The sequence below is a fragment of the Heterodontus francisci genome, chromosome 11, assembly GCF_036365525.1.
Source record: "Heterodontus francisci isolate sHetFra1 chromosome 11, sHetFra1.hap1, whole genome shotgun sequence".
NCBI classification, from domain to species: Eukaryota; Metazoa; Chordata; class Chondrichthyes; order Heterodontiformes; family Heterodontidae; genus Heterodontus; species Heterodontus francisci.
This window is the reverse complement of record NC_090381.1, coordinates 67,148,942-67,163,234: the sequence shown is the minus strand read 5'-3', so window position 1 is coordinate 67,163,234 and position 14,293 is coordinate 67,148,942. Positions and strand designations below refer to the sequence as shown.

Sequence of the window (14,293 nt, the reverse complement as noted above, 5' to 3'; positions counted from 1 at the left end):
GGTGAAGGAAGGAGTTACCAACAAAGCTACACTACCAGGACTATTGCGAGAAAAACCACAGAAGTTCCAGAAAGGTGCACAGTTTTTGGTGAGTTTCGGATTGCAGAGAAACTGTCATAGCTGGAAGCCAGCGTTTGAATCTTGGGGAGATGGGATCTGGAGATCTACTTGAAAAGTTCAAAGACCTGAAGGGCTTTGGGACTATTCAGCTGCACCTTGCTGATAAGATTATCCTGAAGACCTGTAAGGACTATCCTGTAGCATCGGTTAGTAAATGTGTAAGCTTTAAGATATATATTATCTGTGATTTAACTGTTACTTCATGTTTAATTTCCGTCGATTTTGGTTTGAGTCTTAGAGTAAAATTTATAAAAGTGAAATCTTGTCCATTTGTTTTTTTTTTACTAAATTGGGGTCAGTCAGTGGATTTGATTCTTTTTGTTTGTTGGTGGTCTCCGGGGATCATAACAAAATGGACTATGAAAAGATTAGGGAAGAAGTCAAAAACCCATTAGGAAGGCAGAGAGAAAATACAAAATTCAAATAGCAAGCAATATCAAAAGTAATAGCTAAGTATTCTACAGACACATAAATAACAAAAGAAAAATCAGGAGACAGATACAATGACAGCAAAATGGGCAAAAATATAACATAATTACTATGCCTCTGTATTTACCAGGGAGATCAACATGGAAGCATGTGGGCATGACATTACATGACAGAGGCAAGATGTGGGGAAAAATTAACACTGTGAGTTGTTGTGATCTGGAATACAATGCCTGAAAGCATGGTGGATGCAGATTCAATAAGAACTTTTAAAAGTAATTGGACAAATAATTAAAATGGAAAATTTGCATGACTATGAGAAAAGAGCAAGTGAGTGGAACTAATTTGACAGCTCTTTCAAAGAGCCGATACAGATACAATGGGCTAAATGACCTCTTTCTTTGCTGCATTATTCTATGATTCCATGATTCTAGACCTACTATCACACTAGGCTAATTGATATTAATTAGTGTCAATTACCTAAGAACTATATCAGATATCCTATATTTTTGTGTACGTTTTGTGGCGAGTAACACCCATTTGGACACAATTCACTAGATAAGTCCTGTTTTCATAATAGTTCCCGGAATTCCCAAACCAGCATCATTCACTTATAAGCTTGTTACATTTATGCAAAATCTATTTTTATGCAAATAAAGAAACTGCTTTCTGTGGTCCTATTCCATTCTTTGGGCTGCTCATCCAGTTCTCCAGACCTCTTGCTGCTACCTGCATGGAGTTTACTTTAAGCTCCACCAATAAGAAACAAGTGGAGACTTAAGAACTTAAACCATGTTGTTTCATGTTCAGTAACTAGATGCAATTGTCAATCACAAGCAGGTCAGAGGAAATGGTTAGGGAACTTGCTGTACTTGACTGGATGCTGTTACACTATTATTAATACATCTCTCTTCTCGAAGAAAAATATACATTTAAGTAAAAGCATTGCATCAACTGTGGCTGATCACCCATTTTTAAATTATGCATCTGTTAAGCACCTTGGCGCTTTTTTATGTTAAAGATGAAAATATAAATGCAAATTGTTTTTTACTCTAGAACCTTGAATTTTGATACTACTTAAAAGAACTCCACATTTCATCTTTTCTTTCACATGGAGTGGAATAATTATTTAATCCATCACAATCCATCCTATAAGCTAAATTATTCTTGAAATATGCACTAACCAAAGGTGGCACTTTGCTTAGCCATACAGGTGTTACGACCAGGTGTGAAAGGGGTCTAGGGTTCCCTCTCAGCCTTCACCTGGTCTTACCGTAACAGGGTTTAATTTTAAACATCATTTTTCACCCCTTAGTGAGTCCTTGTTCACTAACTTTCAATTATAGGGCAAAGAAACTAGCCAAACAGGTTTTCTTCGATTTAAAAAAAAGGTTGAACTTTCTTAAACTTAAACTCTAATTCGGTTAATGCCTACGGATGCACGATGCACCCACATCAGCATGCATACGTGATACACACATGCAAGTAGAGGCAGAAAAGAGCCAGAAGAAATAAAGTGGAAAAATTTGAGACAATATCTGAAGATGGTTTTGGTTACTGTTCTTCGAGCTCGCTGTAAAGTCCTTGATTGTAGGTAGGTCTTGCTTTTTATTAGGGCCCAGTATTCTTCTTAAACCTTGTTTGACGTAGGTGACTTTTCTCACTTGGCGTTCATGTGTCCTCAGTGGGTCCAAAGGCTTGTGAGAAAGAGAGGTCTCCTCAATCCAGGAGAAAACAGTCTTTCTCCGATGAAACTCTTTGTACAGTTCAGAAAAATCCAGGTTGCCAAGCAGGTTAGTCATGTGAATAGCTGGTCTGACCACGTCAGTTTGTCGATTCTCTTGTCTTAGCCAACCCTGGAATGTTTCTTCTTACACACAATACCTGGTGCTCAAAGTCCATCGTGGATTAAATTGGAGCAGGGAATAGCCCCTTTCTCCCTCCAAGCACTGTCTGTTAGTATGCAAAAATGTTTTTCCAGCCAAGTGGCTGGTGATTTTTTAACAAGTCCTTTCTTCATTCCAGTAACAGTTTAAAATCAATATTCGTATGACAAAATTAATATGCCTCATTCTTGGCAGGTGGGGACATGCATGTTACAGCCATTACTGCACAGAAAAAGACCATTCGGCCCATCGAGTTCATGCCCGCTCTCTGTAAAGCAATCCAGTCAGTCCTATTCCCCCACTCTATCCCCAGAGCCATGCAAGTTTACTTCCCTTAAGTGCCCATCCAATTTCCTTTTGAAATCATTGATCGTCTCCACTTCTACCAAACTTGGAGGTCGCGAGTTCTAAGTCATTACCGCTCACTGTGTAAAAAAGTTGTGCCTCACATTCGCTCCTGAATCTCTTGCCCAAAACCTTTAAACTGTATCCCCTAGTCCTTGTACCAACAGCTAACGGAAACAGCTTTTCTGTGTCTACCTTATCTAAACCTGTCATAATCTTGTAGCTAAATTCCCTCATCCCTGGAACCATTCTGGTAAATCTCCTCTGCACCCTCTCCAGGACCCTCACATCCATCCTAAAGTGTGGTGACTAGAACTTTATGAAGGTTCAGCGTAACTTCTTTGCTTTTGTACTCAATACCTCTATTTATGAAGTCTAAGATTCTGTATGCTTTGCTGACTACTCTCTCAACGGCCGGATTTTTAAAGCCTGCTGAGTGCAGGCAAGGGAGCGAGCAAGCTTTGAATATTGCATTCATGAAGTCGGCACTGAGATCCGCCGCCTCTGGAATGCGATGCCATTTTTAAAGGGAAACCAGCGGCGAGGGAATGGATTGGGCGCACACCTCCAATGAATTGCCTGTTGAGCTCGTTGAAGAGCTCATTAACAGGCTTGTCAGCAGCAGGTTTAATTTTCAAAGGCTGCGAACCTGGAGGACGCCATGAGGAGAACATGACAGGGCATTCAAGACGTGAACAGAGAGAGGGGCAATGAGGACTATAGGAAGAGCTGATTAAAAGACTGCAGAGGCCCAAAAAATGCTCAGCTGCTTCAGAGCTGCCACAGAGTGGCCACCGCTGCAGCTGTAAGACTTGCTTTTCTCAGTGATGAGCAGCAGGAAACTGGAGAGAGCCACGAGGCCACTGGCATCACTTGAGCACCTGGGGTTGGTAGGGACAGGCCTGGTGAATGCACAAAGCCCAGCTGGGAACAGGCTACTCTGACATAGGACAGAACAGCCAGGATGAACTGTGGCAGGTGCAATCTCCTGGACAGCAGGAGGCCAGAGGAGCACAACGGGGGGCTGCAAGGGGAAGAAGGCGCTACCCAAGACATCAGTTGCACAGCTCAAGAGACAGCTACCTTCAAATGACAGAGCGCCAATGCCATAGCACTTACCCAGACAAAGGGCCTTGGTTCTATGTGCTCTGATCCACAATGACCTGAGGCCTCACGCCCCCATGGCAGTCTCGTAACTGCAGCCGTCAAGATCTCTGTCGCCCTGAATTTCTATGCAATTGGGTCATTCCAGGGATCAGATGTGGACCTAGGTAGCATCTCGCAGTCTGCAGCTCATTAGGCCATCAGGCAGGTCATGGATGCCATTTTCAGGAGGTCAGGGAATGACACCCACTTTAACACATTTGGGCCTGTGCAGGCACAAAGGGCATTGGGTTCAGCCTGCATTGCTGTATTCCCCCAGATACAGGGTATCATCGCTTGCGCCCAAGTGGCCATCAAGGCACCCAGCGACCAGCCAGTGAGATCCATCAGCGGGAAGGGCTTCCACTCCCTCAACATCCAACTGGTCCGCAACCACAACAAGAGATTCCTCTATGTGTGTGATTGCTTGCCTGGCAGCTGCCATGACTCCTTCATTCTTTGCCAGTCCAGCCTGCCTCGGTACTTCACTCCATCCCCCAAGTGCATGGATGGATTCAAGGGGACAAGAAAAATCCCTTAAAGAGATGGCTGCTGACCCCTCTACGGAAGCCCCTGAAAGAAGCACAGAGGCGAAATAACCAATGCCAGCTGCTCAGAAGGCCAACCAATGAGCAGGCCATCGGGTTTCTGAAGATGTGATTCTGATGCCTGGACCCTCCAATACCCTCCTGCAAGGATCTCTTTCATTGTGGTGGTCAGTTGCACTCTCTATAACAAGTACAAAAGCCCGTCAGAGAGGTGTGTACCTTGAGGACAGTGAGGCCCTGGAAGGAGACAACTCCTCAGGGGAGGCGCAGGAGGTAAGAAAGGAGGAGGAAGAGGGGGCGGAGGGGGATAACACTGAACAGAGAGATGCCCCTGCTGCATGACGAGGTGGCCTCCTCCTGCCACCCTCTAGGAAGAGGACCTCCTTCCTCTCCCTCATAGCCTCCAGTATTAGATCCAGGTCAGCATCGATAACATGAAGGGCTGCCTTGCCCTTAGTGCTAGGCCTCCAGCTCCCCTCTGACATCTTGCTTCCCTCTGGTGCTGTGGAAGGCAGATCGCTCCCTCAGAACAACCAGCACCCTCAGTGATGGCTGCCATGGGAGTCTACATGAGCCCCACACTTGATTTGACCCACCGCCATTTTCAATCCCACTGGCTGTAAGAGGACAGGAATCCCGTCTCCATACCAATTAAGGGATTACTCATTTGAAAATTGCAATCTGAATCAGCTTCTCACAGGAGGCAGGTTTCTGACCCCAAACCAGACCCAGTTTCTGTTTCCTACCTCCATAATGAAAATCTGGCCCAATATCTCCTACCACCTTCAAAGATCTATGCACATGAACCTCCAGGTCCTTCTGTCCCTGCACACTCTTTAGAACTGTGCCATTATGTCTATATTTTGTTACGATCAGGTGAGGAGGGGTCGAAGGGCTCCCCTGTTTTCCCACCCCTTGTTTGACCACAACAGGTTTATTTCTTTTTGAAGTGAATATACTTGCCAATTCAGCGAGTGTTTAACTGTTTACACGCCTTGATCATAAAAAGAACCAATCCGACAGGTTTTCTTGAGTTTAACAAAGTGGTTAGCTTTATTATACTTAAACTGATTTAAGTAAAATAACAAAATACGCTCCAACTTTCACACACCCATACACCCACACACACTCAAATAGGTGACAGAGTGGGGACGGATAGATTGGTAAAATTAGAGTCCAGAGAAATCAAAGAGGTATACAGACTGTGGAGGTTGGTGACTCGGCTGGCTATAGGCTGAATTCGGTGGTTGCGTGACTTTCCTTTGGTGGTCCTGAGGCTTTCGGTTTGAAGATGTGGATGCTGATTCGGTGGTTCTCCGGGAGGCAGCAATGCAACTGATTTCCTTCGAGAGGGATTACTGTCTGTTCTTCTGGAACTTCTCAAAAAACTCCAGCTTCACCCTCAGGCTTAAGTAATTAAGCACAGTCAACATCGATCAGTGAACAGACTAATACAATCAAATACAGATCAATTAAATCATTGAACACTACAGTCTGCAGCAAGGGATATGTCTCGGTGGTCATAGTCAGCATGCAGAGTTCAAAGTTTGCCAGGTTTGAGTGGTTTGTCTCCACCAGTTTAATATCCAGCTTTCCAGCCAGTGGATTAAAAAATCATTTGACACAGCACATTTTTGTGACAATTGTATTATGACCTCAGAAGAGACAATTAACTTTAAAACAAGAGGATATTAACTCCCCAGACCAATTAAAGAATTACATGACAAGATTTCACATTTTAATACTTTTACTAAAACAACTCAACTAAAAATCAACATTAACTAAACAGTACTCAGTAGGTAGCTAATACAATCAATTACGGAGTAAGGTATTTCTTATTAACTTATTAACATATTTGAAAACCCCACACCACACTTATACATTACACAATGTTATCGCCGAAAGGTATCCTTGCAGTCCCAAACTCCTCCCAGTTGCAATGGGTTGGATCTCCAAGTGTCCTTCTCAAAAAACCAATGTCCTCTTTGCTAACTTCTTTTGAGCATGTTCAATTGGTCTTCCATTAATCAGGAAATCTCTGGTGAGCCCGTTGGTCTTTTTTTCTCTGCAAACCTCAACTTTCAAATCGGGTTCAAGTCTTAGCAGCCTTTTGCTGTATCTGTGCTCTGAGAGCAGTTGTTTTCCCTCTCTCTTTCTCTTGAGGCTGCCGCTGCTGGTCTTCATGTCTTCCTTTCAACCTGCTAAACCTAGGAAAGCCTGTTGAACTTATCCAGAACCAAAAGTCAGTTGTCAATTGCCTTTTACAATTTCTCAGGATTCATAAGTCTGACCATAGTAAAACCATCTGGGCCTTCCTTTGTTTCCAGGTGTTAGCAATTGCAACTCAAATTTGTAATTTTAGAGCCCCTGGTTCCCCGTTTACGATCTGAGGGTTGAGGAGAGCGAAACCTTTAAATGTTACAACCTTCCACCCTGCTTACAAAAGGGTCTTTGATCTGGGTTCTTTGTTGTCATGGTAACCGAGTTCCTTGTCTTGTCTCTGAGCAGACTTGATATGAAGTTGCATATCTCCTCCGAATTCACTTTACAGTGTATTAAAGATTACAGTTTTTAAAACATAACAATACTACAAAGTCATAACAATTGTCTCTCCCTATCCCTTCTGCTAAAATGCATCATCTCACACTTCTCTGCATTAAATTCCATCTGCTACGTCTCTGCCCATTCAGCTAATCAATCTATGCCCTATTGCGGTTGATTGGTATCAATCACAACGTCAAGTTTGGTATCATCGGCAAATTTTGAAATTTTATTCTATTTCAATATGCAAATCATTTATATATATCAAAAAGGCAGTGGGCCTCCCACTGACCCTTAGGGAACACCATCCTCCAGTCTGAAAAACAACCATATATCACGACTTGCTGCTTTCTGTCCTTAAGTCATTTCTTTAACCCAAGCTGACACTGACCTTCCTATTCCATTAGCCTCAATTTTGTTAACCAGCCTTTTATGTGACACTTTGTCAAATGCTTTCTTAAGATCCATATAGACAACATCCACTGCATTCACTTCATCAAACTTCTTGAACCCTATTTCTACCCTCCCACCATGTCCATCCCTCCCTCCCCACTGTGTCCACCCCCCATGTCCATACCCCTCTGCCCTTCCCCTGTGTCCATCCCCTCTCCCCACTCTGTGTCCATTCCTCCCTTATCCATCCCCCTCTCCCCATCCCCATGTCCATCCCCTCCTCTCCCCCTACCCCTGTGTCCATCCCCATTTGCGCACCCGCCCCACTCATTTCCTGGGGTGGTGCTTGTCTAAATGGCTGCCTGACTGGTGATGAAAGGTCAAAGACCTAAATCATTAACTCTGTTTCTCTCTCCACAGATGCTGTCTGACCTGCTGAGTATTTCCAGCATTTTCTGCTTTTATTTCAGATTTCCAGCATCTGTAGTATTTTGCTTTTGTATTGGTCACATGGACCAACTCATTGCGAGTGATCTGCGTGAAATAAATTTGGGTCAACCATCCAAAATTCAGCACTAAATTAACAATTTAATAAGGGGCAATTGGTGTGGAATGAAAAAAAATATACCAACGGAATGGCAGGTGCATTTCTGAGGTTGAGTTACAGGCATATTTTTTGGGGCAGAGTCAAAGGAACTTTCTGCATTTGATCCTCACTATAATCAATACAGGGAGAGCTTGATTCTTTCAACAGGTGACAAAGAATGAGATGTCCTCATTTCCCACTACTGACATCACTCACCTTTGATTTGTTCAAAAAACATCAAGTTTTTTAAAAACTCTGTTAACAATATCATTCCAGTTTCAGAACAGTACAAATAAACAAGCCCAGGATTCGTGAGTACAGTACCAGTTTCATAGGAAAAGAGATAGTGAAAACATTTCCCAATACAGCACTGAATACGAATTACCTACCTACTGTAGTGCTGCCTGAAGCTTCACACTTGCAATTTTATACAAATAAAAATGGGATAAAATATTAGTAGAATTCCAATGTCAATTAGGAAATTGCACATTGTCACTAAACTATGCATTTACCTTGCTCTAATTTTTAGGTTTTTAACAAAAACTATCCCAATTCCACAGATTGCCAATCTCATTTGACCTTATCATTGTGGAGTGCTGCAGTAAAAAATTGTCCTCATTATATTGTAAAATTCAATATATTGAGGTTCCACTGATACAATTCACCCTCCAGTACCTTCTCTAAGTGTCCTTTATTTATCTGTGAGCCTCAGCTATTATTTGACTTGTAGTTTGCAATTACAGCTGGAGGCCAATCTTACTCTCACCTGAAAGCCATATATGCAGAACTTATCAAATATCTTTATATGTGCCAGAGGACTGAGGGGTGGTTAATGCAACAGTTGTGTTTAAAAAGGGATAAACGCATCTGTTACAAATGTGGAACTAGCGTGATTACGTTCTTGGCTTCAGTGGCATCAGTCGCACTCATAAGCAGTCTGCGCCTCTTTACTTTGTTGCAAGTTGAGTCACATTGCCCTGTATCTACTTATACAAAAGCACAATGTGGAGTTTTATCTATCGTGTCCCCTTCTGACATGAACCAGGCATTCAGATCTGTCACACATGCACTTCTTCAGTCTCTCCAAAGGCAGACCAAGGAAACATTTGGTGTGAATCGATGAGTTGTTTCATTTCACAGTAAGGTAAACATGCAGAACGGCAGGTATGAATGGACTTAATTCTTAAAATATGTGCAATTTACTCGCACATAATGAGACAAAATGAAAAATACATCAGCCTTCCCAATATCAGTGGGTCATTACTTGACTTGAACAAGATAACTTCTATTCTCCTACACTTCTAATCTCTCAAAGTGTTTGCCAGGCCTGCCTGCCTCACAGCATTTTATTTCAAAAATCTGACTAAATGTTGTTATTCCTCTATCTGTGCTTTGTCTTCATCTATTTCAAGCCAGGAGGGTATCAGCTACTATCCAACATGATGGGTATGAGGTGTTTATTTCGACTGCAGAAATAGACCAACAAACTGTTTATTGTTTACAGTCGATGGGGAGACAACATCAAAGCCAACTCATGAACATTTTAATAACTCTGCCTCAGAACTTTTATCTTAAAAAAAACTTGCATGCATATACTACACTTGAAACCATAACAGTTAAAGGTAATTTTCTTTCCAAACACTTTCTGTAAAAATAATGCCAAAATGTGGCACCACCTAGTTATAGACTAGTCAGCTTAATAATAGTGCATCAAACCTCCAGAGGTCATTATACAGATCAAAATTAATAGTCACCTGGAAAGACAGCCAATGTGGACTTGTAAAAGGCAAGCTGTGTCTAACAAATTTGATGGAATGCCTTGAGGAAATAATGGAGTGTATTGAAGAAAGGAATGCCATGGATATTATGTATATAGATTTCTAAAAGGCTTTGCTGCATTTGAGGCTTGTTGATCAAATGAATGCAAATGTTAACTAATGAAGTGTGGCAACAGAGGCAGGAAGTTCATTAAAAGACAGAAAACAGAGACTAGTGGTTAATGAATATATTTTGGACCAGAGGGACATAAGCAGTGGTGTCCTTTATGGGTCAGTGACTGGGATTATTACTCTTGTAAATATATAGAAATGATCAGGATTTGAGTACAAGAGCATAATATCAACTTTTTCAGATGATACAAAACTATGGAGTGTGGTTAACTATGACAAAAAAAATGCAAACTACTTCAGGGTAACATAGACAGGTTAGTAGATTAGGCATATAGATACCAGATGAAATTTCATATGGGGAAATGTAAGATAATACATTTTGGGAGGATGAATGTAGAGAAGAAGAAATTTTAAAAGGAATAGCGGAGCAAAGACACTCCAGGGTTCAGGTATTTGGGATGTTAGATTTTATAAATAGGGGGATAGAGTGCAAAAGCAAAAAGATAATACAAATCAATGGATAGGCTGCAGTTAGAATATTGTGCCCCGTTTTGGGTGCCATCCTTTTGGAAAAAGATCAAGGGCAAGGTGGGGGTGCTAAAGAGGTTCATTTGATACCAGGGATGAGAGGGTATAGTTATGATGAGAAACCGGGTTTATTATTAGAATAAATAAGTTTTAAAAAGTGATCAAAATTATAAGAGGTTTCGATAAAGAAAGTCAAGGAAAAATATTTCAACTGATCAATCAGTCTGTAACGATAAAGGGCATAAGTTTAAGATCACCAAAAAAGAACAAAGAGAGAGGTTCAGTATTTTAAAAATCACACAGAAGGTTATTGGAACACAGCAGTGAAAACTGAATCTATAATGTTTTTAAAGGGGAAAAGGATAAATATTTGAAAAAGAGAAATTCAAAAAGGATATGGGTTAAAGGCAAGGGAATGGGATTAAATGAATAATTCTTTCCGACAACCAGCACAGAATAATGGCTGAACTGCCTCCTTCTGTGCAATCAAATTTTATAATTCTACACTGACTTTTTCCAACATACATAATTACAGAAACAAAGCCTTGGCTACACCACCGCTTTGTATCAATAAAAAGTTTGCATAATGATTTGGGTGTCAGAGTGCAGCATTTAGTCTCTAAAATTGAAAGGGTTTTACATCCCTCAGGCTTGCTATCAAGTGTGGTGCAACTTTGGTCCAGTGAAAAGTCAACTTTGAAAATCATCCAGGCTGCCAAAGTAGCCAATTAAGTTGTCTTTTGCAATGTTATGAGAATCTGGGCACTCCTATCTGAGCTCTCAAAACAGTAAAAATCTAATAGGGAGCATAGGTCTGAGCATGCATTTAGACTGCAGCTGTAGGACATTGGCAGCTGTTGATGCACAACAGATTTATGTGTTTCGTGATTGTTTAATTTTTAAATACAATCCGACTTGCCAGCAAAGCTGCTCTGTCATGGTAATTAGTTGCATCTTGAGACAAGAAAAGTTCCAAAATCATCTTCCAGACCATAGAACTGCATCACCATTGTCAAGACATCAATATCCTGGAGGTCACCAATAACTAGCCATATCAGCAAGGTGATTACAAGGTTGGAACACAAGCTGGCAACATGTAGGTCATTGCCTAACCCTGTCAATAATTTCTCCACCATTTACAAGGCTGAAATCAGGAGTGATGGAATGCTCACAGCTCATTCTACTCAAGGAGCACGATACCATCAAGGACAGAGCAGTTCTCTTTATTGGCACCACTGATAATGGACCTAATATCCACTCCCTCCAGCACCACTGAACTGTGGATGGTGGATCACCTACTATATGCACTATCTACAGGACTCACTAAGCTTACTTTGACAGCACCTTCCAGGCCTGCAACCTCTATTGCCAAGAAGGCCAAGGGCAACAAGATCAGAAAGAGAAACACACCATTTCCAAGTTCCCCTCCAAGTTACACATGATTCTGACTTTTGATTATATATCTTCGTTCATTTATTATCGCTGGGCTAAAATTATGGAGTTCATTGTGGGAGCACCATCACCACAAGGACTGCAGTTGTTCACAAAGATATATCACTACCATCTTCTCAGGGCAACTATGAATGGGAAATAAATCCAACTTGCCAATGTCACCCACATTCCAAGATATAAAAATATATTTTAAAAATGACAAGTAAATTTCATCGTCACACCAAGTCACTGGCATGACTTAATCATAGATCTTTGCTGTTGTTACAGATAGATGATAAAGTCGCTAGTACTATTTGAAAATTATTGTACAATCTTTTGATCCTAATTTCAAAAAACATAACAAAGTAAAATTTATTTATGAATAAAATTCAGCAGGTTCTTGAATATAATCCATAGATACATATCTTACCTTTTAAAAAAATCCTCAAGTGTAAACTCAAGTATAATTCACAAATAAGAATATGGGAACAGGAGCAAGCCTGTACTTAAGTTAAAAATGTTAACAATAAATGTGCCAATCTTTAAAAAATTGTACGCATCACAATTGCACTCACCTGAAAAGGTTCCTGATACTGTAGCCTTCAATTGCCTGAACAATATCCTGGAGGATGTTGCCATCATCAAAGACAGCAGTTGAAGATGCAGGTGGTGTTGGTGCTGTTACGTTATCTGGCAAAATATTTTTTGAGCTACTTTTCCGTCCAAAGTAACCTATTAGAAGACCACAAATAAATATAACAACGCCTGCAATAAAGAGTTTTGCCATTTTAGAAAAGCTGCCCTGCTGATTTTTTGGTCCTGGTCTTGTACGTGCCACGTAATCAGACTCTTCTTCTAGACGTGCAAATCTTCCCCGGGGTGATGCTGAAGGTTGCATAAATTCCATGTCAAGTTCAGTGTTTCCAATGGAGTTGCCCAAATGATGCTGACCTGAATCGTCTGGTTCAAATCCATCAAATCCACTTTCTTCCAACTCTTTTTCCATGTCCCACTCTAACTCCAGTGAAGTGACTGCAAGCTCTTCAGTGTCCAGATCTTGAGTGTGTGCTGGAAACCTTTGGTCCACTTTCTGATAGGCCATTTCAGTACCTGTATTCAAAAATTAAAATCAATAAGGCATTTTCTTTAGCAAAGTCAGTGACCAGGTTTCAGACACTGATTTCAATGCAATGGCATAGCATGTGGCCCATGCAGGAAGGTTATTTGCATGTTGTATGGTTTGAATTTGCCAGCTATTAGCGGCACAGTGGCGCAGTGGTTAGCACCGCAGCCTCACAGCTCCAGGGACCCAGGTTCAATTCTGGGTACTGCCTGTGCGGAGTTTGCAAGTTCTCCCTGTGACAGCGTGGGTTTTCGCCGGGTGCTCCGGTTTCCTCCCACTGCCAAAGACTTGCAGGTGATAGGTAAATTGACCATTGTAAATTGCCCCGAGTGTAGGTAGGTGGTAGGGAATATGGGATTACTGTAAGGTTCATATAAATGGGTGGTTCTTGGTCGGCACAGACTCGGTCGGCCGAAGGGCCTGTTTCAGTGCTGTATCTCTAAATAAATTTTTAAAAATATTGCACATGTAGCTAGATAATTCCGTCTATGATAATAGGGTGTTCTCTCCCTCCCCCATTAAAACTTTGGAATAAACAAGTATGTCTCATAAAGCAGATTTTCCCAATTTTCTGTCACCTTCAGACTAAATGTTACTTGCAGATCCGAAACAAAGTGATAATTATAGGGTCAAATATGCATTACCATCTCTCATATACACCTGTATACACAACAAAATTTTATTGCACTATAATATAGTCAACATAGAAGGGGAGGCAATGGTGTAGTGGTAATATCACTGGACATGTAATCCAGAGCCCAGCCTAATGCTCTGGGGACATGGATTCGAATCCCACCAGGCAGATGGTGAAATTTGAATTCAATGAATTAATCTGGAATAAAAAAGCTAGTCTAATGATGACCATGAAACCATTGTTGATTGTTGTAAAAATCCATCTGGTTCGCTAATGTCCTTTAGGGAAGGAAATCTGCTGTCCTTACCTGGTTTGGCCTACATGTGACTCCAGAGCCATGGCAATGTGGTTGACTCCTAAAATGCCCTCTGAAATGGCCTAGCAAGCCACTCAGTTCAAGGGCAATTAGGGATGGGCAACAAATGCTGGCCTAGAGAGAGAGGCCCACATCCCACAAACAAATAAAAAAACATAGTCTGTTCCTGCAATCTAATACAAACAACTGAATGCAGCAACTTGTGTAATCTTGCCACAAAAAAATTAATAACTTTTAGTGAACATTTGGGAGACAGTGAGATTGTTCCTGACAACATTCTAACATTGAAAACCAACAGTGCATACATATATGTATAAAATTAACAAGTAGCAAGGAATGACTTCAAGACTACAATCTAACTTCAGAATTTAGGTTACAAAATAT

The 14,293-nt window shown here is 41.2% G+C and overlaps 1 protein-coding gene across 5 annotated transcripts in view; it reads right to left on the bottom strand.

Moving 5' to 3' along the window:
* Positions 1 to 14,293, bottom strand: part of LOC137375294 (inactive N-acetylated-alpha-linked acidic dipeptidase-like protein 2) — a 1,073,632-nt gene that overhangs the window by 643,018 nt on the left and 416,321 nt on the right. For all 5 annotated transcript variants that reach the window (XM_068042232.1, XM_068042235.1, XM_068042233.1 and 2 more), the window contains one exon: positions 12,412 to 12,946. In XM_068042232.1, coding sequence (XP_067898333.1) covers positions 12,412 to 12,938 — 527 coding nt within the window. In that variant the 5' untranslated portion in view covers positions 12,939 to 12,946. The remainder of the gene's footprint in view (positions 1 to 12,411; positions 12,947 to 14,293) is intronic.